The sequence below is a fragment of the Oncorhynchus mykiss genome, chromosome 1 (genome assembly GCF_013265735.2).
Source record: "Oncorhynchus mykiss isolate Arlee chromosome 1, USDA_OmykA_1.1, whole genome shotgun sequence".
Taxonomy (NCBI): domain Eukaryota; kingdom Metazoa; phylum Chordata; class Actinopteri; order Salmoniformes; family Salmonidae; genus Oncorhynchus; species Oncorhynchus mykiss.
Window position 1 is genome coordinate 12701307 of NC_048565.1, and position 25496 is coordinate 12726802.

Below are 25496 nucleotides of genomic sequence, written 5' to 3' on the forward strand. Positions count from 1 at the left end.
GCTGTTTAAACGTCTGAAAGAAAAACACTTGGAGAAGATGCTCAAGTATAGGAAGAGACTCATGGAGAACGTGGAGAAAAAGAAAGGGAGCTGACTCTGAACTATAGTGATAACTATGCTAATATTGCTTGTAATACCGTTGTTCCTTTGTAATCATGATAGGAATGATTCTGTGTTAAATTGAACTGAAATAGGGATACAATGTGGTGGGTTCATGTTAATGATTAACAGGTGCATAGGTTGGATCAGCTGTTTTGATATTTAAGATTTAGATTTTTGGGCATATTTAGAAATGTGTCTATGGGGAAATTATATGGTATTGACAATCAATTTTGTAATAATGACTGAAAATAATTGACAAAAAGCTTTCAGAGTTGTGTGCCTCTTCATTGTTCTAAGCTAGTATGAGGCATCATAGCCATCAGTTCTGATTCTATTTCTATGTGCATTCCACTGGTGCTCTGCTCTATTTTTGAACACAAGTGTAAGGGAACGGCTCTTGACATCCTATGCAGAGTTCTACAACTGCACCATCGAGAGCATCCTGACTGGTTGCCTCACCGCCTGGTATGGCAACTGCTCGGCATCTTGGCGCTACAGAGGGTAGTGCATCTCTGGGGCCAAGCTTCCTGCCATCCAGGACCTATATACTTGGCGGTGTCAGAGAAAAGACCAAAAAATTGTCCAAGACTCCAGTCACCCAAGTCAAATCAAATGTATTTATATAGCCCTTCTTACATCAGCTGATATATCAAAGTGCTGTACAGAAACCCAGCCTAAAACCCCAAACAGCAAGCAACGCTGGTGTAAGCATTTCACGGTAAGGTTGTATTCGGCGCATGTGACAAATAAAGTTTGATTTGAGTTATGTATAGGTAGTGGCCTATCGGCAAGCAAGTAGTCAATGATGTCATACTGGCATCCCTATAGGTTTCACCAGAGATAATGTGGGGAATGAGAATATCCACCACACAAATTGGACTGGGACATGGTCTGTGGCAACTTTGTGATGTATAGATGAAGTGGAAGGCTAAGCAACATGGATGCCATTCCATAGGTCCTCATTCTTCAAATAGTTTTATTTAATCACTGCAAGGAACAGGAGTACTCTTTTGTGGTCAAGCTGTCAGTAGTTAAATCCTAAGACAGTTTCCTTGCAATTCTGACTACATTATTTCGTTTTCAGGCCATCAAGCAGTTCAAACAACTTTAAAAAATAATTGAAAACTGACCGATGGCTTGTGCAAGACAATATAAGGTAATGGCCACCTGCTGTTTGAAAAGAGCAATACACACACAGATCAGTTGTCATAGTGGTCAGGCATTCCTCTCAGAGATGTATTTATTTTTAGCCCTCTGCCATGATCCCTCTTTATCTGGTCCTGCTCTATTGTGACTGAGATAGGGATAGTGTTACTGCTTCACTCCTCTGCTCCACCAAACTATACAACGTACACAGGGAGAAAAAAAAAGAAGAGGTTCAATGGGAAATTATAAATCAAGACCAACTCAGACATGTACAGGTAATGGCTTGTTCTCTTTCAGTGTTTTGTGCTGCCTAAGAGAGTATATGTCGGGGTCTAAATATGTACTATAGAATCCTATTAAGAAGCTTTGCTTTGAAGAATGTATACCCAATAGGGTGGTAGTAACTTTTGCTGCCATTTTTTTTTACCTTCAATTCTTCCTTTGGTAATTAAACTAGGATATAGAAAACTTACATTATTTAACATTGGGGCGGCAGGGTAGCCTAGTGGTTAGAGCGTTGGACTAGTAACCAGAAAGTTGCAAGTTCAAACCCCCGAGCTGACAAGGTACAAATCTATCGTTCTGCCCCTGAACAGGCAGTTAACCCACTAGGCCGTCATTGAAAATAAGAATTTGTTCTTAACTGACTTGCCTAGTTAAATAAAATTGGAAAATACAAGTGACGGGAAATGCATTCTATAGATGTACTAAATCCCTTTCAGGGATCCTTTCCAACTATGGAAAGTGTTTCAGCTTTTTAAAATTAAAGTACCTCAGTCACAATCAGGCTAATAGCTCACTAAATTATGCTATGTCTATGCTAACACTGGGCTAACTCCCTTTCTGAAGATGAGTGGAAGAAGAAGGTGAGTGAGTCATACTCTGTGATCATCGAGAGGCTGGAGGATGACCTACGCATCAAAGACAGCGAACTGACAGACCTCAAACAGGTCTTCAGGTAACAGCTGCATGTGTGCATCTGTGATAAAAGCGATACATTTATTCTCTATTCAGTCTTTCACATATAACATCATAACATGCCAAACATTTTATGATAATGACTTCAGGTAACATTAGCTCTCTGTGAAAGTGATGCATTCATCCCTATTCAGTCTTTCACATGTCAGGATATGACATCACAGAAATGTTATGATTGTGACTCATGCCCAGTCTCCATATACATGTCATAGTTCTAGACAATGTCCGAATGTCTTCTGGGTTGATTATTGCTGTTGTTATATGTTTTATTAAATGCATTATACGTTTTACATCAGTGTCCTAATTATGGTGTAAAGTACAGAGTAATAACTATTGTAATTACACATTTTTACACTCAACTTACATTTGCATTTGTATTTGGATAACTCAGCTCTGATGAAGCTTTCCAGAAAGTGAACTTGAATTACCGGACAGAGAGCGGACTGTCCCTGTTGCATCTCTGCTGCATGTGTGGCGGTATGTACGATTATTACTATTAATAACCTCTTACCAAAACATTACACTGTTACATATGCTGCTGCACTCTTGGCTTGATGCCCATGGGCTCATTAGCTTTGATTGTGCTCCAGTGTTTTTTTTTTTAGCCTGGTCCCAGATCTGTTTATGCTGTCTAACCAGCAATATAAACTGGGTGGTTCGAGCCTTGAATGCAGATTAGCTGAAAGCCGTGGTATATGAGACCGTATACCGCGGGTATGACAAAACATGTATTTTTACTGTCCTAATTCTGTAACCAGTTTATAATAGCAATAAGGCACCTCGGGGGTTTGTGGTATGTGGCCATATACCACACCCCCTCGGGCCTTATTACTTAAATTAACAGTACCAGTCAAAGGTTTGGACACACCTACTCATTCAAGGGTTTTTCTTTATTTTACTATTTTCTACATTGTAGAATAATAGTGAAGACATCACAACTATGAAATAACACATGGAATCATGTAGTAACCGAAAAAGCGTTAAACGAATCAAAATATATTTTACATTTAGATTCTTCAAAGTAGCCACCCTTTGTCTTGATGACAGCTTTGCACACTCTTGGCATTCTCTCAACCAGCTTCACCTGGAATGCTTTTCCAACAGTCTTGAAGGAGTTCCCACATATGCTGAGCACTTGTTGTCTGCTTTTCCTTCACTTTGCAGTCCGTCTCATCCCAAACCATCTCAATTGGGTTGAGGGCGGGTGAATGTGGAGGCCAGGTCATCTGATGCAGCACTCCATCACTCTCCTTCTTGGTCAAATAGCCCTTACACAGCCTGGAGGTGTGTTGTGTCATTGTCCTGTTGAAAAACAAATGACAGTTACCTAGCCACAAACCAGATGAGATGGCATATCGCTGCAGAATGCTGTGGTAGCCATGCTGGTTGAGTGTGCCTTGAATTCTAAATAAATCACTGACAGTCTCACCAGCAAAGCACCCCCACACCATCACACCTCCTCAATGCTTCACGGTGGGAACCACACATGCAGAGATCATCCGTTCACCTACTCTGCGTCTCAAAAAGACACAGCGGTTGGAACCAAAAATCTCAAATTTGGACTCATCAGACCAAAGGACAGATTTCCACTGTCTACTAATGTACATTGCTCGTGTTTCTTGGCACAAGCAAGTCTCTTCTTCTTTTTGGTGTCCTTTAGTAGTGGTTTCTTTGCAGCAATTCGATCATGAAGGCCTGATTCATGCAGTCTCCTTTCCTGTGGCGGTACTCATGATAGCCAGTTTCATCATAGAGCTTGATGGTTTTTGCGACTGCACTTGGAAGAAAGGTTCAAAGTTCTTGAAATGTTCCGCATTGCCTGACCTTCATGTCTTAAAGTAATGATGGACTGTTGTTTTTCTTTGCTTATTTGAGCTGTTCTTGACACAATATGGACTTGGTCTTTTACCAAATAGGGCTATCCTCTGTATACCACCCCTACCTTGTCACAACACAACTGATTGGCTCAAACACATTAAGAAGGATAACAATTCCACAAACTAACTTTTAACAAGCCACACCTGTTAATTGAAATGCATTCCTCGTGACTACCTCATGAATATGGTTGAGAGTATGCCAAGAGTGTTTAAAGCTGTCATCAAGGCAAAGGGTAACTACTTTGGACAACACCTTTTTGGTTACCACATGATTCCATATGTGTATTTCATAATTTTGATGTCTTCACTATTATTCTACAATGTATAAAAAATAAAAAATAAAGAAAAACCCTTGAATGAGTAGGTGTGTCCAAATTTTTGATTGGTACTGTAGATCTGGGAACAGACAATATAGGATCTAGATCATTTTTCTAACCTCTCTGAATTACAACCAAATTATGAGTGTACTATTATTTACTATATACAGTGCCTTGCGAAAGTATTCGGCCCCCTTGAACTTTGCGACCTTTTGCCACATTTCAGGCTTCAAACATAAAGATATAAAACTGTATTTTTTTGTGAAGAATCAACAACAAGTGGGACATAATCATGAAGTGGAACGACATTTATTGGATATTTCAAACTTTTTTAACAAATCAAAAACTGAAAAATTGGGCGTGCAAAATTATTCAGCCCCCTTAAGTTAATACTTTGTAGCGCCACCTTTTGCTGCGATTACAGCTGTAAGTCGCTTGGGGTATGTCTCTATCAGTTTTGCACATCGAGAGACTGACATTTTTTCCCATTCCTCCTTGCAAAACAGCTCGAGCTCAGTGAGGTTGGATGGAGAGCATTTGTGAACAGCAGTTTTCAGTTCTTTCCACAGATTCTCGATTGGATTCAGGTCTGGACTTTGACTTGGCCATTCTAACACCTGGATATGTTTATTTTTGAACCATTCCATTGTAGATTTTGCTTTATGTTTTGGATCATTGTCTTGTTGGAAGACAAATCTCCGTCCCAGTCTCAGGTCTTTTGCAGACTCCATCAGGTTTTCTTCCAGAATGGTCCTGTATTTTGCTCCATCCATCTTCCCATCAATTTTAACCATCTTCCCTGTCCCTGCTGAAGAAAAGCAGGCCCAAACCATGATGCTGCCACCACCATGTTTGACAGTGGGGATGGTGTGTTGCTTTTACGCCAAACATAACGTTTTGCATTGTTGCCAAAAAGTTTAATTTTGGTTTCATCTGACAAGAGCACCTTCTTCCACGTTTGGTGTCTCCCCCAGGTGGCTTGTGGCAAACTTTAACCGACACTTTTTATGGATATCTTTAAGAAATGGCTTTCTTCTTGCCACTCTTCCATAAAGGCCAGATTTGTGCAATATACGACTGATTGTTGTCCTATGGACAGAGTCTCCCACCTCAGCTGTAGATCTCTGCAGTTCATCCAGAGTGATCATGGGCCTCTTGGCTGCATCTCTGATCAGTCTTCTCCTTGTATGAGCTGAAAGTTTAGAGGGACGGCCAGGTCTTGGTAGATTTGCAGTGGTCTGATACTCCTTCCATTTCAATATTATCGCTTGCACAGTGCTCCTTGGGATGTTTAAAGCTTGGGAAATCTTTTTGTATCCAAATCCGGCTTTAAACTTCTTCACAACAGTATCTCGGTGTGGCCTGGTGTGTTCCTTGTTCTTCATGATGCTCTCTGCGCTTTTAACGGACCTCTGAGACTATCACAGTGCAGGTGCATTTATACGGAGACTTGATTACACACAGGTGGATTGTATTTATCATCATTAGTCATTTAGGTCAACATTGGATCATTCAGAGATCCTCACTGAACTTCTGGAGAGAGTTTGCTGCACTGAAAGTAAAGGGGCTGAATAATTTTGCACGCCCAATTTTTCAGTTTTTGATTTGTTAAAAAAGTTTGAAATATCCAATAAATGTCGTTCCACTTCATGATTGTGTCCCACTTGTTGTTGATTCTTCACAAAAAAATAAAGTTTTATATCTTTATGTTTGAAGCCTGAAATGTGGCAAAAGGTCGCAAAGTTCAAGGGGGCCGAATACTTTCGCAAGGCACTGTAACTACTATATTACGTATTGGATCACACAAAAATTTAACTTTTACATTACCATGTAGTTTATCAATAAAATGGTCTGATGGTGATGTGGATATACTCGGTATACATATACAAAAATAAATAAATGATTTCACTCCAATACATTTTTATAGAAAGTTAGCAAAAATAGATAAGATCTTGCTACCATGGAAAGGAAAATGCTTTTATATTTGTGGAAAAATCGGATAAACTATTTGGTCATATCTCAGTATACCTATTTGTTTTTGGGCTTGCCCACACCTAGCGAACAGTTTTTTAAAAAAATATTAGAGAAAAAAATATTACATTTTATTGGAACGGCAAGCCAGATAAAATTAAACGGGCCTATTTATGTAACGAAGATGCCTTCGGGGGGCAGAAATTATAAAATATTAGAGCATTAGATCTCTCACTAAAGGCTTCAGTCATACAAAAGTTATGCTTAAATACAAACTGGTTCTCTAGCAAATTAGTTAGAACGTCTCACCCTATGTTTAAGAAAGGCCTTTTTCACTTTATTCAGATTACAACCGCTCAGTTTCAGTTATTTACATCTCCCAAATATCGCTATTTTTAAATAATCCACCAGAAAAGACAGAACAAATAATATAACAAATATTGTGATTAAACTCAAACATAACAATTGTTTAAAAAAAACATTATTTTTAGAAAAGAAAAAACACACTGCTCTACCCAAAATTACAACCAACTAATTGCATCATTACCGCAAAAATGTAAGAGGAATGTGGAAGGGGGAAAATGTAAGGAAGTTGTCTGTCTGCCCTGCATTAAAACCTAAATTAGTTAAAGAAAATTGTGATGAATAAAAAACTATTCCAGTTTCATTTAAGGATTTAAAAAAAATTTGATGGGAGGGGTTGAGCCCCAAAAATATGAGGGATTGGAAGTGATGCAGACAATTTGTCACGTTCTGACCTTAGTTCCTTTGATTTGATTTATTTGATTTAGTTGTCTCTGATTGAGAATCATACCTAGGTAGCCTTTTCCCACTTGTGTTTGGTGGGTGTTTATTTTCTGTGTCTGTGTGTTCCACACGGAACTGTTTCCGTTGGTTATTTCACGTGGCGTTTATTGTTTTGTTTCAGTGTTTGATTGGTTTAACGCTGCGCATTGGTCCTCCGATCCTTACTACTCCTCGTCAGAGGACAGCCGTTACACAATTACATTGATAGAAGCCAATGAAATATTAAAATATTGAAATATTAAAGCTGATCTACCCCCTAAAAAATGAAATACATATATATATATATATATATATATATTTAAAAAATAAAATAATAATAATAATTAAAACATAGATAATATACCACAGACAGATCTGATGCGAGGCTAGTATATTGTTTTCTCCAGGGAATAAAGTCCACATAAGGACTCTGATGCTGAAAGGCCTACGTCCATCCAGGCTTACCAGGAATGGGTTCACTGCTCTACACCTGGCTGTCTATAAGGTGAGAGAATGGTTAGACACCTGTTGCCTTCATGCCTTCATCTGAAGACAGTGTTATTGATATAGTTATAAAGATATGTGTGTTTCCATAGTGAGTAGGTTACTGTTTATGACGTGTGATTATTTTGTGAATGTTTCTATCGATTGTCCTTTTATGTTAAATGAGATGGAGACATTCCATGGTTTTACCAGATGGTGGAGTGCAAGTCACATCACAAAGCACACATTGTTCTATGAACAGTGGGATATGTCCTGTTTTGCTCTCATACTAAGGACTAGAGAGAGTTCATCTAGTCCTGAGGCACACAGTATCAGTATTACACATTTGTCTATTTGAGGTCTCGGCTTAATCAAGATGTTGATAACTTGGGGTGAACGTCATCTGTATCTTCCCTGATTCCTTACCTCCTCAAAATGCCTGAAGAGAAGGTCAAACAGGAGGAAGCTTAGCTTCCCCAATGGTTTTTAGGGAGAGGACACAAGGAATAAAGGAAGGATAATTTAAATTCTCCTCAAGTGTGATGTTAAAGTGAAAACAAACCTGTGATTGACAGTAGTTGTGTGTCCTCCCAGGACAATGCAGAGCTGGTGACGGCAATGCTCCACGGAGGGGCAGACATCCAGCAGGTTGGGTACGGTGCCCTCACAGCCCTGCATATCGCCACCATCGCTGGGCACCATGAGGTGGGCACGGCCCCTGTTCATACCAGTCTCAGACATTACTTCACATTCTGTACAGTACTATTCATATTTAGGAATAGTTCTGCTGGTGTCGGCAACAATGGGTGTTCCAACAAGAGATTTTGTGATATGATAATAATACGTCCTGTAATGTAGCTTACATCTTGTAATTCTTAGGCAGTGGATATCCTTCTCCAGCATGGAGCCTATGTCAACGTCCAGGATGCTGTCTTCTTTACTCCTCTGCATATTGCTGCTTACTATGGCCATGACCAGGTAATGGTTTAAACATTGTGTCCTAATATAACAGTGTCGGTAGCTTCATCCAAGATATCCCTCTTTACCTTCTGCCAAGCAACGGATGTGTTGAAATCTGTTCATTCCCTTTTCTTGATACCGGGGATGTAGGCTATGTCCCAAAATGGCATCCTTTTGCTTTCATAGTGCACTACTTTTGACCAGAGCCCTATGGGCTATAAGGAAAAGAGTGACATTTAGGACTTCTCTGTACAGTGTATATTACAGTTATCCCACAGGCTCAGTTCCCACTTCCCTGTCAAGTTTGTCTCAAGTGGGTCTCTCTAAACTCTGCTCCCATCACGTGACAAAAACAACGAGTTGCCTCTGCTCTGTTAGTAGAGGAACGCGCAGTAATGCCCCGGACCAGAGCTAGGTCTCTCCAAAATACACTTGAGTATCTTACCCAGTTATTCTCTGATGATATCATTTTGCTCTTTTGTAGCTTTGGCAAGTATGTGTGTGTTTTCTATCCCAGTTCGCTCCTCTACCTGTAGGTTTTACAGATGCTCACCAGCCCGTGGCTGCAAACCTTCTAATTTAGTGTACCCTCCATGCACAACCAATGAATTCCTAGTCTCCGGCAGCGTTTGGAACTGACGATCTGCAGTCTCTAAGGCTGAGTTTATCTCCCTACAATTTTGGGCCCTGACAGAAACATGGATTACATCAGAGAACACTGCTACTCCAGCTGCTACCTCGTCCTCTGACTATGTGTTCTCTCATAGTCCAAAAGCATCTGGTCGTCGCAGTAGTGGCACAGAGCTACTAATTTCTCCTAAGTGGAGATGTTCTCTTTTCCCCCTATCTCACCCGTCTATCTCCTCACTTGAATTCAATGCTGTCACTGTCACTTGTCCAATCAAGTTTAACATTGTTGTCATATATCACCCACCAGGTGCTGTTGGAGAGTTCCTCAATGAGCTTGACACCTTGATAAGCTAATTTCCCGACCATGGCTCACCACTCATCGTACTGTGCAACTTTAACCCCGCAACACCTGACTTCAATTAATTTCTTTCCCCCTCTTTCTTTCCACTCCTTTCCTCTTTCGATCTCAGCCTTTCCCAGTCATGCTCCCATTCACAAGACAAACAGACTAATCTCACTGCACCCCCCCTGCAGGTTTCTGGTCACTACTATTCTCTCCCTCTCTCCTCCAACACTACCCACTCAGCCCCTATCCAGATGGTCATGCACTGCCTCAATCTTTGTTCTCTCTCCCACTACTCTCTTCTCTTCTATCCTATTTTCTCTTCCTTCTCTCCTGCTAAATCCTTCTCCCTCCTGTCAAATGACTCTGACTCTGCCTCTTTGACCCTACTCTCCTCCTTTTCCGCCTACTTTGACTCCCACTGTCCACTTTCCTCCCCGCCGGCTCAACCTTCCCCTTCCACTCTGTGGCTGAGTGACTAACTGCGTGCTAACAGAACAGGGCTGCAGGCAGCTGAGCAGAAATGGAAGAAAACTACATTTTCGGAGGACCTGTCATCCACTCCCTTCACTTCTACCTTCTGTTCATCTGTATCCACACTTTCTATCACTCTAAATTTCAAGCTTCTACCTACAACCCTGGGAAACTCCTCTCCACTTTCTCCTCCCTCCTTAATCCTTTGATGACATCTGCTTGTCATTCCCTCAGCCTATTGAGTCCACTGGTCCTAATCAGAACTACCCTACACATTGATCTCTTTCTTCCCTCTCTCTCCAGATGAAATCCTGCCCACTTGACCCCATCCCATCCTCCCTTCTCCAGACTATCTCTGGAGACCTTCTCACTTCCCTCATCACATTAACTCATCCCTTTCCACTGGCTGTGTCCCCTCTGACTTAAAGATGGACAGAGTTGCTCCCCTCCTCAAGAAACCAACAGTCGACTCATCTGATGTCAAAAACTACAGACCAGTATCTCTTCTTTCTTATCTTTCCAAAACACTTGAGTGTGCTGTCTCTGACCAACTCTCTCGTTATCTCTCTCAGAACGATCTTCAAAACCCTATCCAGTCAGGCTTCAATGCTGCTCACTCAACTAAGACCACTCTCCTCTGTGTCACAGAGGCTCTCCGCTCTGCCATGCTGTCCCTCTTCCAGAGTGCAAATGTGACCTGTTTCAGGAAACTAGGTGTATGTCGCAAGTCACGGCTTCAGAAGAGAGCCATTTGAACTTTTTAAAATGTGTTTTTACAAAAATGCGTTTTTTTTGGCAGAAATTCCTTCTGGAACATGTGAACTTTCATGTGCCTTAAAAACAAAGTGTTAATTTATGAGCCTTGTTGGCAAAGCCACATAAAAAGACAGCAACCTTCCCACTAGCCATGATTGGCTGAGATAATGAGTGGGCTGGATATACCAAAAAAGGAGTTTGGATTGGTCTGCCATATAGAATGCTTCTGTCTATTTGAACTGGTGAGTCTGTGTTGGTAATCCTGTCAAACGTCTTTTTTATGTATCGTGTAGTGGTGCTGCATAAGTGTCTCTCTCCACTTTCTGGAGGATCGAGTTTTGAAATCAGTGGAATTAGAATATAATAGCTAAAGAGAGGGAGAAAACACCTGTCTCCGGATTACATCTTCAAACTAAGGGCAACCCTGGCATGACATCCGTGACAGGGAGTCCATCATGCATGATCATGCACAATTTCAAATTGTTCTACATAAGACTGAATCCAGGTTGTGAGTCACAAATAACCTCAGTGTGACCCTGGACCCTGTCGTTCTCAGCAAACATCAAAACAGGTTCATGCTCTACAACATTCGTAGAGTATGACCTTTCCTCACACAGGAAGTGGCGTAGGTCCTAATCCAGGAACTTTGCATTTCCCGTCTAGACTACTGCAATTCTCTGTTGGCTGGGCTCCCTGCTTGTGCCATCAAATCTCTGCAACTTATCCAGAATGCCGCAGCCCGCCACGATTGTGATGTGTTGTTGTCTCACCTAGCTATCTTAAGGTGAATGCACTAATTGTAAGTCATTCTGGATAAGAGTGTCTGCTAAATGTTTAAAATGTAAATCTCTCAGGTGGCTAAGCTGTTGTTGAAGTTTGGGGCGGATGTAAATGTGAGTGGGGAGGTGGGAGACAGACCGTTACACCTGGCAGCCGCCAAGGGCTTCCTCAGCGTCGTAAAACTGCTGCTGGCAGAGGGGAGCAAGACTGAAGGTGAGAGTTAGTGCAGTAGGTCTGGGAGCTACATGGTACATGCTTGAGTTTCACCGTGTCTGTAAACATGCTCTCAATACAATCCACAGTTCAGGTGATATACTGTTTATCTTGATGGGACATGCGCTTGAGTGGGGAACATTATGATGTAACTGCATAGTGGACCTGATGTTCATTATGGTCTACCGGTACTGACCATCATGTTTATCTACAAGTCACACAACGACTCTGGATTTATTCATGGTTTCAGCAAAGTGTTCAAAGTTGTAAATGGTTTTAGTAAGGAAATTACTGGCTTATTTAAAGTTGTAAATGGTTTTAGTAAGGAAATTACTAGCTTATTTAAAGTTGTAAATGGTTTTGGTAAGGAAATTACTGGCGTATTTAAAGTTGTAAATGGTTTTAGTAAGAAAATTACTGGCTTATTTAAAGTTGCCCAACCAGAAAACAACTCAGTCCTTCTTCCTCCACAGTGAATGCTCAGGACAATGAGGACCACGTCCCACTCCACTTCTGTGCCCGTTTCGGCCACCATGAAGTGGTCCACTTCCTGTTGCAGGGCAACTTTGAGCTACAGCCTCACTCCGTCAACATCTACGGAGACACCCCTCTCCACCTGTGAGTTAACTAATGATACAGTATATCATAATGATAAGAACATCTGGGGTGAAACCATTTAGAGTACAACACGGGGGAAATAGACAGAATGATTTCACTGGCTCATGTCAGTACCCTCTGAGGAGTTCAGCAGCAGATTGAACTCTACTGGGGATGTTTGTATCAAGTGTCTCAGAGTTGGATGGCTGATCTAGAATCTACCCCCGCCATCTATGTAACCAGTATTCATTGTGATCTAAACTGAAAGTCAAAACTGATCCTAAATCAGTGCTCCTACTCTGAGACACTTGATCACTAAGGGATTTACGTGATCCACACACACCAACACAGTCATGAAGAAGGCACGACAATGCCTCTTCACCCCCAGGAGGCAGAAAAATGTTGGCATGGGCCCGCAGATAAGACTTCCAAATAGATGAGTCCACAAAATAGCTACCCTGACAATCGACATTGACCCTCTTTTGCAGTAACTCTTTTGACTCATCGCATACACTACTGCTACTGTTAATGATATATCTTGTTGTTTATTCACTTTACCCCTGCCCATATCTACCTCAAACCCCTGGACATCAACTTGGTACTGGTTCCCGTGTATATAGCAAAGTTATCTTTACTCATTGTGTATTTTTTCTTTGTGTTATAATTTTTTCTATATTTTTCTCTCTGCATTGTTGGGAAGGGCATTTCACTGTTAGTCTACACCTGTTATTTACAAAGCATGTGATAAATAAAGTGTGATTTGATTTGATACATATGGCCCCTGGTCTTATTCACTGAGACTGATTAAAGCTACTATGATCTCCTTATGTGTCTAGCTGTATCTGCAACTCATTGCGCCTGTGTTCCACAGGGCCTGCTACAATGGAAAGTTTGAGGTGGTGAAGGAGATAGTGCAGCTGTCAGGCACAGAGAGTCTGTCCAAGGAGAACATATTTAGCGAGACCGCCTTTCACAGGTAATAACCCTAGTGTAACCCTATGAGTTACCTTCTCCATCTGTACTGCTCCAAGAAAACAGCAGTCTCTACCTCTCTCCACAGTGCCTGCACCTATGGGAAGAGTCTGGAGATGGTCAAGTTCCTGCTCGGTCAGAACGCCATGAGCATCAACCATCAGGGCAGAGACGGACACACAGGTGGCTATGTCTCCTCGTTACCTAACCTAAGGCCAGGAGGTTTTCCCTGGCCAGGTCACGCGATCAGAACAATATCTTGACCCTAATGTTAAAGTATGACTGAGGCCAGGAGTTTTTGTTGACCAGAACTGAAGAGGAAAAGCTCTTGGCCCTACAAATAACATCTAAACCACCCGAGAGCACTTAATAAGATCTAGTTCCAATAAAAAAATGTTTTGCAGCAATAGTCAAATATAAAAAACGACCTTGACGATTGGCAAGGACTTCTAAACCAGCGGTTGATCTGACTGCTTAGGCTAATAACCTATGAACCCTGTCACTATCTCTGTAGGTCTGCACAGTGCATGTTTCCACGGCCACATACGTCTGGTCCAGTTCCTATTGGACAGCGGGGCTGACATGAACCTGGTGGCTTGTGACCCCAGCCGGTCCAGTGGGGAGAAGGAGGAGCAGACCTGCCTCATGTGGGCCTATGAGAAAGGTTAGTCAGTGATGGACACATGGGTCTGTCCAATGGGAGGCCAAAGACAAAGCTGTATCTCAGAAAGGCTAGATTTTGTAATTAGTGCTGAGATGATAAAATTTTTACTAGATCTCTTTTTCACAGATGATTGACTTTCCTTGAATTGTGAGGAGGATGGTTTGTAACTTTCTAGGAACTTTGCTAGGAAACCTTGACAGTACTGTACAGTGAGGGAAAAAAGTATTTGATCCCCTGCTGATTTTGTACGTTTGCCTACTGACAAAAATGATCAGTCTATAATTTTAATGGTAGGTTTATTTGAACAGTGAGGGACAGAATAACAACCAAAAAATCCAGAAAAATGCATGTCAAAAATGTTATAAATTGATTTGGATTTTAATGAGGGAAATAAGTATTTGACCCCTCTGCAAAACATGACTTAGTACTTGGTGGCAAAACCTTTGTTGGCAATCACAGAGGTCAGACGTTTCTTGTAGTTGGCCACCAGGTTTGCACACATCTCAGGAGGGATTTTGTCCCACTCCCATCTTCTCCAAGTCATTAAGGTTTCGAGGCTGACGTTTGGCAACTCGAACCTTCAGCTCCTTCCACAGATTTTTTTATGGGATTATGGGATTTATGGGATTTTTTTATGAGACTGTCTAGGCCACTCCAGGACCTTAATGTGCTTCTTCTTGAGCCACTCCCTTGTTGCCTTGGCCGTGTGTTTTGGGTCATTGTCATGCTGGAATACCCATCCACAACCCATTTTCAATGCCATGGCTGAGGGAAGGAGGTTCTCACCCAAGATTTGATGGTACATGGCCCCGTCCATACTTCCTTTGATACAGTGAAGTTGTCCTGTCTCCTTAGCAGAAAAACACCCCCAAAGCATGATTCCACCTCCATTTTTGACAGTGGGGATGGTGTTCTTGGGGTCATAGGCAGCATTACTCCTCCTCCAAACACGACGAGTTGAGTTGATGCTTAAGAGCTCCATTTTGGTCTCCTCTGACCACAACACTTTCACCCAGTTGTCCTCTGAATCATTGGCAAACTTCAGACGGGCATGTATATGTGCTTTCTTGAGCAGGGGGACCTTGCGGGCCCTGCAGGACTTCAGTCCTTCACGGTGTAGTGTGTTACCAATTGTTTTCTTGGTGACTATGGTCCCAGCTGCCTTGAGATCATTGACAAGATCCTCCTGTGTAGTTCTGGGCTGATTCCTCACCGTTCTCATGATCATTGCAACTCCACGAGGTGAGATCTTGCATGGAGCCCCAGGCCGAGGGAGATTGACAGTTCTTTTGTGTTTCTTCCATTTGAGAATAATCGCTCCAACTGTTGTCACCTTCTCACCAAGCTGCTTGGCGATGGTCTTGTAGCCCATTCCAGCCTTGTGTAGGTCTACAATCTTGTCCCTGACATCCTTGGAGAGCTCTTTGGTCTTGGCCATGGTGTAGAGTTTGGAATCCGATTGATTGATTGCTTCTGTGGACAGGTGTCTTTTATACAGGTAACAAACTGAGATTAGGAGCACTCCCTTTAAGAGTGTGCTCCTAATCTTAGCTCTTTACCTGTATAAAAGACACCTGGGAGCCAGAAATCTTTCTGATTGAGAGGGGGTCAAATACTTGTTTCCCTCATTAAAATGCAAATCAATTTATAACACTTTTGACATGCGTTTTCCTGGATTTTTTTTGTTGTTATTCTGTCTCTCACTGTTCAAATAAACCTACCATTAAAATTATAGATGGATCATTTCTTTGTCAGTGGGCAAACGTACAAAATCAGCAGGGGATCAAATACTTTTTCCCCTCACTGTACACTGAGTAACTGTTTGTAATGGATTTTACTCCCCACACTGTCACCCTACCCCTGTCTCAGTAAGAATAAATAGTGAGAGTATAAGTAATAGTAGTGACTGTGTACTACATCGTAGTAGTAAAATCAAATCAAATCAAATGCATTTGTCACATACACATGGTTAGCAGGTGTTAATGCAAGTTTAGTGAAATGCTTGTGCTTCTAGTTCCGACCATGCAGTAATATCTAACAAGTAATATAACCTAACAATTTCACAACAAGTAGTGACTGTAGTACTACCCAGTAGTATTAGTAGTAGTATTAGTAGTCGTTGGCATACATGTAGTAGTGACTGTACCATTACCCAGTAGTAGTCAGTAGGGAACCATCAGGGCCCTCTACGCCCTCAGGGTAGATACAAATCTGTGTATATTTTTATATATTATAATTAGTAATTTTCTTTTCATTGATTTAATATTTTTTTTGCCTTAATTGTAATGATCTTCCTATTGAATTTCTTCAGTTTGTGTTGGGAAAAGAAGGGTTAATATCCAAGAGAAAAAAATATCCAATCTGAATTTTTCTTTGGTAGTCTCTTGATAGAAATAATCTAGCTGGGCTCAACACTCATTGACTAGGCGCTCAGGCTTTGAATAGACATTGACATTGACTTGATTAGAGCAGCATTTTGGAATGACAGTAGAATCAACCAATCACAAATAGTCTTGTAATAGGTGGGACAATTGTATGATGCCTAAGCATACGTCACTAATTCAGAGCCAATAGCAAGCCTTATCTTTTTTTGTCACGCTTGAGCCCAGCTAGCTGAGTGTATGTAACGATGGCGATGGCAACTGCAGAGAGAGTAATCGAGGACATTACCTGATTTGGTATGAAGAGAAAATTGTTTTGAAAGGCATTTTCAATAAAACATTTTTTTTAACCTTTATTTAACTAGGCAAGTCAGTTAAGAACAAATTCTTATTTTCAATGTCGGCCTAGGAACAGTGGGTTAACTGCCTGTTCAGGGGCAGAATGGCAGATTTGTACCTTGTCGGCTCGGGGATTTGAACTTGGTTACTAGTCCAACGCTCTAATCACTAGGCTACCCTGCCGCCCCATTATTATGCGCACTATCCGTGGATAACCGGCTGTGAGCTGACAAAAAAGCTTTACTGTTGGAATTGCCTACTCTTCAGCACTGATAATACTATAGCTCAACCTGGATAACTGGTTTCAAAGATTTAGCCTGTTAGACAAAGTCAGCACTTCGACTCCAAAACTCAACTTCACACCTGCGAGCTACAGTGAGTTTAAACCATTTGGGGAAACAAGAGTAGACCTTCTTCTCAACAAGCAGCGGCGCAATGAGACACTTGCTCACAATGATAAAGTCAGGCACAACAGGGAGATTCATATGGTTGTGTTTTTAGGCAAGCAAGATTTAGCATTCAGTGGACATGATGAGGGTAAGGAATCAGCTAATAAGGGAAACTTCTTGGAAATACTGGATTTTTTGGTATGTATGGCAGATTGTTAAACTGCCATTTGGCTATAGCTACCGTGTTCACAGGCACTTCCAGCGGTTGTAGCAAAATCCAAAATTACCTGATACATGCAGTCGCGAATGTAATGACAGATGTCATGAAGGAGGAATTTAAAAAAAACCTCCTTAGCAACCATCATGGTTGACGAGACGACAGACATCAGCAATGAAGCCCAAATGTCTTATGTGTTGCGTTACTCTAACGATGCTGGTGAGAAGGAAAGGTTTGGTAAATTGGAGGATGTAACTGAGGATAAACTGGCAGAAGCGGATGCTGCCCGAATTATCAGCTTTTTAGAGGAGTGTGACTGCACAGCCAAAGTTGTGGCACAGTGTTACGATGGGGCCACAGTGATGGCCTCTTCTATAAATGGAGTACAAGCCAAGGTGAAAGGAACTATCCCGCAAACTCTGGTGATGTCACAAGGTGCTGGTTTACTAAAAGAATGCAAGATTTTTGTAGTAGTAGTAATCATACATTGTAGTAGTAGTAGTATTCATACATGTAGTAGTAGTATTCATACATGTAGTAGTAGTAATCATACATGTAGTAGTAGTAATCATACATGTAGTGGTAGTAGTAGTAGTAGTAATCATACATGTAGTGGTAGTAGTAGTAGTAGTAGTAGTAGTAGTAGTAGTAGTAGTGGTAGGTAGTAGTAGTAATACATGTAGTAGTAGTAATCATACATACAGTAGTAATAGTCATACATACAGTAGTAGTAGTCATACATGTAGTAGTAGTGGTTGTAGTAATCATACATACAGTAGTAATAGTCATACATGTAGTAGTAGTAATCATACATACAGTAGTAATAGTCATACATGTAGTAGTAGTAATCATACATGTAGTAGTAGTAGTCATACATGTAGTAGTAGTAATCATACATACAGTAGTAATCATACATGTAGTAGTAGTAATCATACATGTAGTAGTAGTAGTAGTAGTAGTAATCATACATGTAGTGGTAGTAGTAGTAGTAGTAGTAGTAGTAGTAGTGGTAGGTAGTAGTAGTAGTAGTAGTGGTAGGTAGAAGTAGTAGTAGTCATACATACAGTAGTAATAGTCATACATGTAGTAGTAGTAATCATACATGTAGTAGTAGTAATCATACATGTAGTAGTAGTAATCATACATGTAGTAGTAGTAATCATACATGTAGTAGTAGTAATCATACATGTAGTAGTAGTCATACATGTAGTGGTAGTAGTAGTAGTAGTAGTGGTAGGTAGTAGTAGTAGTAGTAGTAGTAGTGGTAGGTAGAAGTAGTAGTAGTCATACATACAGTAGTAATAGTCATACATGTAGTAGTAGTAATCATACATGTAGTAGTAGTAGTAGTCATACATGTAGTAGTAGTTATCATACATACAGTAGTAATCATACATGTAGTAGTAGTAATCATACATTTAGTAGTAGTAATCATACATACAGTAGTAGTAGTTATCATACATACAGTAGTAGTAATCATACATACAGTAGTAGTAGCCATACATGTAGTAGTAGTAGTAGTCATACATGTAGTAGTAATCATATATGTAGTAGTAGTAATCATACATACAGTAATAGTAGTCATACATGTATTAGTAGTGGTTGTAGTAGTCATACATGTAGTAGTAGTAGTCATACATGTAGTAGTAGTAATCATACATGTAGTAGTAGTCATACATACATGTAGTAGTAGTAGTCATACATACAGTAGTAATCATACATGTAGTAGTAGTAGTAATCATACATGTAGTAGTAGTAATCATACATGTAGTAGTAGTCATACATGTAGTAGTAGTCATACATGTAGTAGTAGTAATCATACATGTAGTAGTAGTAGTCATTCATGTAGTAGTAGTAGTAGTAGTAATCATACATACAGTAGTAATCATACATGTAGTAGTAGTAGTCATACATGTAGTAGTAGTAATCATACATGTAGTAGTAGTTATCATACATACAGTAGTAATCATACATGTAGTAGTAGTAATCATACATTTAGTAGTAGTAATCATACATACAGTAGTAGTAGCCATACATGTAGTAGTAGTAGTAGTCATACATGTAGTAGTAATCATATATGTAGTAGTAGTAATCATACATACAGTAATAGTAGTCATACATGTATTAGTAGTGGTTGTAGTAGTCATACATGTAGTAGTAGTAGTCATACATGTAGTAGTAGTAATCATACATGTAGTAGTAGTCATACATACATGTAGTAGTAGTAGTCATACATACAGTAGTAATCATACATGTAGTAGTAGTAGTAATCATACATGTAGTAGTAGTAATCATACATGTAGTAGTAGTCATACATGTAGTAGTAGTCATACATGTAGTAGTAGTAATCATACATGTAGTAGTAGTAGTCATTCATGTAGTAGTAGTAATCATACATGTAGTAGTAGTAGTCATACATGTAGTAGTAGTAGTCATACATGTAGTAGAAGTAGTAGTATTCATACATGTAGTAGTAGTAGTAATCATACATGTAATAGTAGTAGTAGTAGTAGTCATACATGTAGTAGTAGTAATCATACATGTAGTAGTAGTAATCATACATGTAGTAGTAGTAGTAGTAGTAATCATACATGTAGTAGTAGTAATCATACATGTAGTAGTAGTAATCACACATGTAGTAGTAGAAGTAGTATTCACACATGTAGTAGCAGTAATCATACATGTAGTAGTAGTAGTACTCATACATGTAGTAGTAGTAATCATACATGTAGTAGTAGTAATCATACATGTAGTAGTAGTAGTAGTAGTATTCATACATGTAGTAGTAGTAATCATACATGTAGTAGTAGTAGTAGTATTCATACATGTAGTAGTAGTAATCATACATGTAGTAGTAGTAGTAGTAGTAGTAGTATTCATACACGTAGTAGTAGTAATCATACATGTAGTAGTAGTAGTAGTAGTATTCATATATGTAGTAGTAGTAATCATACATGTAGTAGTAGTAGTAGTAGTACTCATACATGTAGTAGTAGTAATCATACATGTAGTAGTAGTATTCATTCATACATGTAGTAGTAGTAATCATACATATAGTAGTAGTAGTAGTAGTAGTCATACATGTAGTAGTAGTCATACATGTAGTAGTAGTAATCATACATGTAGTAGTAGTAGTAATCATACATGTAATAGTAGTAGTAGTAGTCATACATGTAGTAGTAGTAATTATACATGTAGTAGTAGTAGTCATACATGTAGTAGTAGTAGTAGTATTCATACATGCAGTAGTAGTAATCATACATGTAGTAGTAGTAATAATACATGTAGTAGTGGTAATCATACATGTAGTAGTAGTAATCACACATGTAGTAGTAGAAGAAGTAGTAGTCATACATGTAGTAGTAGTAATCATACATGTAGTAGTAGTAGTAGTATTATTCATTCATACATGTAGTAGTAGTAATCACACATGTAGTAGTAGTAGTAGTAGTAGTAGTAGTAGTAGTAGTAGTAGTGGTAGTCATACGTGTAGTAGTAGTAGTCATACATGTAGTAGTAGTAGTCATACATGTAGTAGTAGTAATCATACATGTAGTAATAGTAGTAGTTGTAGTAGTCATACATGTAGTAGTAGTAATCATACATGTAGTAGTAGTAGTAGTAGTCATACATGTAGTAGTAGTAGTAGTCATAAATGTAGTAGTTGTAATCACACATGTAGTAGTAGTAGTCATACATACAGTAGTAATCATACATGTAGTAGTAGTAGTCATACATGTAGTAGTAGTAGTAGTAGTAGTAGTAGTAGTAGTAGTCATACATGTGGTAGTAGTAGTAATCATACATGTAGTAGTAGTAGTCATACATGTAGTAGTAGTAGTCATACATGTGGTAGTAGTGGTAGTAGTAGTAGGAATCATACATGTAGTGGTAGTAGTAGTAGTTGTAGTAGTAGTGGTAGTAGTGGAAGGTAGTAGTAGTAGCAGTAGTCATACATGTAGTAGTAGTAGTAGTAATCATACATACATTAGTAATAGTCATACATACAGTAGTAGTAGTAGTAGTAGTAGTCATACATATAGTATAAGTAATCATATATACAGTAGTAGTAATCATACATGTAGTAGTAGTAGTCATACGTGTAGTAGTAGTAGTCATACATGTAGTAGTAGTAGTCATACATGTAGTAGTAGTAGTCATACATGTAGTAGTAGTAGTAGTCATACATGTAGTAGTAGTAGTAGTCATACATGTAGTAGTAGTAGTAGTAGTCATACATGTAGTAGTAGTAGTAGTCATACATGTAGTAGTAGTAGTAGTCATACATGTAGTAGTAGTAGTAGTCATACATGTAGTAGTAGTAGTAGTAGTCATACATGTAGTAGTAGTAGTAATCATACATGTAGTAGTAGTAGTAGTAGTCATACATGTAGTAGTAGTAGTCATACATGTAGTAGTAGTAGTCATACATGTAGTAGTCATACATGTAGTAGTAGTAATCATACATGTAGTAGTAGTAGTAATCATACATGTAGTAGTAGTAGTAATCATACATGTAGTCGTAGTAGTCATACATGTAGTAGCAGTAATCATACATGTAGTCGTAGTAGTCATACATGTAGTAGCAGTAATCATACGTAGTAGTAGTAGTAGTAGTAGTCATACATGTAGTAGTAGTAGTCATACATGTAGTAGTAGTAGTAGTCATACATGTAGTAGTAGTAGTCATACATGTAGTAGTATTAGTCATACATGTAGTAGTAGTAGTCATACATGTAGTAGTAGTAGTCATACATGTAGTAGTAGTCATACATGTAGTAGTAGTAGTAGTCATACATGTAGTAGTAGTAGTCATACATGTAGTAGTAGTATTCATACATGTAGTAGTAGTAGTCATACATGTAGTAGTAGTAGTAGTAGTAGTCATACATGTAGTAGTAGTAGTAGTAGTCATACATATAGTAGTAGTAGTAGTAGTCATACATGTGGTAGTAGTAGTCATACATGTAGTAGTCAAATCAAATCAAAATCAAATCAAATGTATTTATATAGCCCTTCGTACATCAGCTGATATCTCAAAGTGCTGTACAGAAACCCAGCCTAAAACCCCAAACAGCAAGCAATGCAGGTGTAGAAGCACGGTGGCTAATAAAAACTCCCTAGAAAGGCCAAAACCTAGGAAGAAACCTAGAGAGGAACCAGGCTATGTGGGGTGGCCAGTCCTCTTCTGGCTGTGCCGGGTGGAGATTATAACAAAACATGGTCAAGATGTTCAAATGTTCATAAATGACCAGCATGGTCGAATAATAATAAGGCAGAATAGTTGAAACTGGAGCAGCAGCACAGTCAGGTGGACTGGGGACAGCAAGGAGTCATCATGTCAGGTATTCCTGGGGCATAGTCCTAGGGCTCAGGTCCTCCGAGAGAGAGAAAGAAAGAGAGAATTAGAGAGAGCATATGTGGGATGGCCAGTCCTCTTCTGGCTGTGCCGGGTGGAGATTATAACAGAACATGGCCAAGATGTTCAAATGTTCATAAATGACCAGCATGGTCGAATAATAATAAGGCAGAACAGTTGAAACTGGAGCAGCAGCACAGCCAGGTGGACTGGGGACAGCAAGGAGTCATCATGTCAGGTAGTCCTGGGGCATGGTCCTAGGGCTCAGGTCCTCCGAGAGAGAGAAAGAGAGAAGGAGAGAATTAGAGAACGCACACTTAGATTCACACAGGACACCAAATAGGACAGGAGAAGTACTCCAGATATAACAAACTGACCCTAGCCCCCCGACACATAAACTACTGCAGCATAAATACTGGAGGCTGAGACAGGAGGGGTCAGGAGACACTGTGGCCCACTCCGAGGACACCCCCGGACAGGGCCAAACAGGAAGGATATAACCCCACCCACTTTGCCAAAGCACAGCCCCCACACCACTAGAGGGATATCTTCAACCACCAACTTACCATCCTGAGACAAGGCTGAGTATAGCCCACAAAGACCTTCGCCACGGCACAACCCAAGGGGGGGGGGGCGCCAACCCAGACAGGATGACCACATCAGTGACTCAACCCACTCAGGTGACGCACCCCCTCCAGGGACGGCATGAGAGAGCCCCAGTAAAGCCAGTGACTCAACCCCTGTAATAGGGTTAGAGGCAGAGAATCCCAGTGGAAAGAGGGGAACCGGCCAGGCAAAGACAGCAAGGGCGGTTCGTTGCTCCAGAGCCTTTCCGTTCACCCTCCCACTCCTGGGCCAGACTACACTCAATCATATGACCCACTGAAGAGATGAGTCTTCAGTAGAGACTTAAAGGTTGAGACCGAGTTTGCGTCTCTGACATGGGTAGGCAGACCGTTCCATAAAAATGGAGCTCTATAGGAGAAAGCCCTGCCTCCAGCTGTTTGCTTAAAAATTCTAGGGACAATTAGGAGGCCTGCGTCTTGTGACCGTAGCGTACGTGTAGGTATGTACGGCAGGACCAAATCAGAGAGATAGGTAGGAGCAAGCCCATGTAATGCTTTGTAGGTTAGCAGTAAAACCTTGAAATCAGCCCTTGCTTTGACAGGAAGCCAGTGTAGAGAGGCTAGCACTGGAGTAATATGATCAAATTTTTTGGTTCTAGTCAGGATTCTAGCAGCCGTATTTAGCACTAACTGAAGTTTATTTAGTGCTTTATCCGGGTAGCCGGAAAGTAGAGCATTGCAGTAGTCTAACCTAGAAGTGACAAAAGCATGGATTAATTTTTCTGCTTCATTTTTGGACAGAAAGTTTCTGATTTTTGCAATGTTACGTAGATGGAAAAAAGCTGTCCTTGAAATGGTCTTGATATGTTCTTCAAAAGAGAGATCAGGGTCCAGAGTAACGCCGAGGTCCTTCACAGTTTTATTTGAGACGACTGTACAACCATTAAGATTAATTGTCAGATTCAACAGAAGATCTCTTTGTTTCTTGGGACCTAGAACAAGCATCTCTGTTTTGTCCGAGTTTAAAAGTAGAAAGTTTGCAGCCATCCACTTCCTTATGTCTGAAACACATTCTTCTAGCAAGGGCAATTTTGGGGCGTCACCATGTTTAATTGAGATGTACAGCTGTGTGTCATCCGCATAGCAGTGAAAGTTAACATTATGTTTTCGAATAACATCCCCAAGAGGTAAAATATATAGTGAAAACAATAGTGGTCCTAAAACGGAACCTTGAGGAACACCGAAATTTACAGTTGATTTGTCAGAGGACAAACCATTCACAGAGACAAACTGATATCTTTCCGACAGATAAGATCTAAACCAGGCCAGAACTTGTCCGTGTAGACCAATTTGGGTTTCCAATCTCTCCAAAAGAATGTGGTGATCGATGGTATCAAAAGCAGCACTAAGGTCTAGGAGCACGAGGACAGATGCAGAGCCTCGGTCCGATGCCATTAAAATGTAATTTACCACCTTCACAAGTGCCGTCTCAGTGCTATGATGGGGTCTAAAACCAGACTGAAGCATTTCGTATACATTGTTTGTCTTCAGGAAGGCAGTGAGTTGTTGCGCAACAGCCTTTTCTAAAATTTTTGAGAGGAATGGAAGATTCGATATAGGCCAATAGTTTTTTATATTTTCTGGGTCAAGGTTTGGCTTTTTCAAGAGAGGCTTTATTACTGCCACTTTTAGTGAGTTTGGTACACATCCGGTGGATAGAGAGCCGTTTATTATGTTCAACATAGGAGGGCCAAGCACAGGAAGCAGCTCTTTCAGTAGTTTAGTTGGAATAGGGTCCAGTATGCAGCTTGAAGGTTTAGAGGCCATGATTATTTTCATCATTGTGTCAAGAGATATAGTACTAAAACACTTGAGCGTCTCTCTTGATCCTAGGTCCTGGCAGAGTTGTGCAGACTCAGGACAACTGAGCTTTGAAAGAATACGCAGATTTAAGGAGGAGTCCGTAATTTGCTTTCTAATAATCATAATCTTTTCCTCAAAGAAGTTCATGAATTTATCACTGCTAAAGTGAAAGTCATCCTCTCTTGGGGAATGCTGCTTTTTAGTTAGCTTTGCGACAGTATCAAAAAGGAATTTCGGATTGTTCTTATTTTCCTCAATTAAGTTAGAAAAATAGGATGATCGAGCAGCAGTAAGGGCTCTTCGGTACTGCACAGTACTGTCTTTCCAAGCTAG

At 40.2% G+C, this 25496-nt stretch overlaps 1 protein-coding gene across 3 annotated transcripts in view; it reads left to right on the plus strand.

The window, feature by feature from the left end:
- The first annotated feature begins 1366 nt into the window (after positions 1-1366).
- Positions 1367-25496, plus strand: part of LOC110536795 (serine/threonine-protein kinase TNNI3K) — a 62825-nt gene continuing 38695 nt past the window's right edge. For all 3 annotated transcript variants that reach the window (XM_021622505.2, XM_021622570.2, XM_036944082.1), the window contains exons 1-11: positions 1367-1523; positions 2098-2206; positions 2618-2703; positions 7585-7682; positions 8255-8365; positions 8540-8638; positions 11678-11816; positions 12290-12434; positions 13285-13389; positions 13474-13568; positions 13900-14049. In XM_021622505.2, the coding sequence (XP_021478180.1) occupies positions 1484-1523; positions 2098-2206; positions 2618-2703; positions 7585-7682; positions 8255-8365; positions 8540-8638; positions 11678-11816; positions 12290-12434; positions 13285-13389; positions 13474-13568; positions 13900-14049 (1177 nt within the window). In that variant the 5' untranslated portion in view covers positions 1367-1483. The remainder of the gene's footprint in view (positions 1524-2097; positions 2207-2617; positions 2704-7584; positions 7683-8254; positions 8366-8539; positions 8639-11677; positions 11817-12289; positions 12435-13284; positions 13390-13473; positions 13569-13899; positions 14050-25496) is intronic.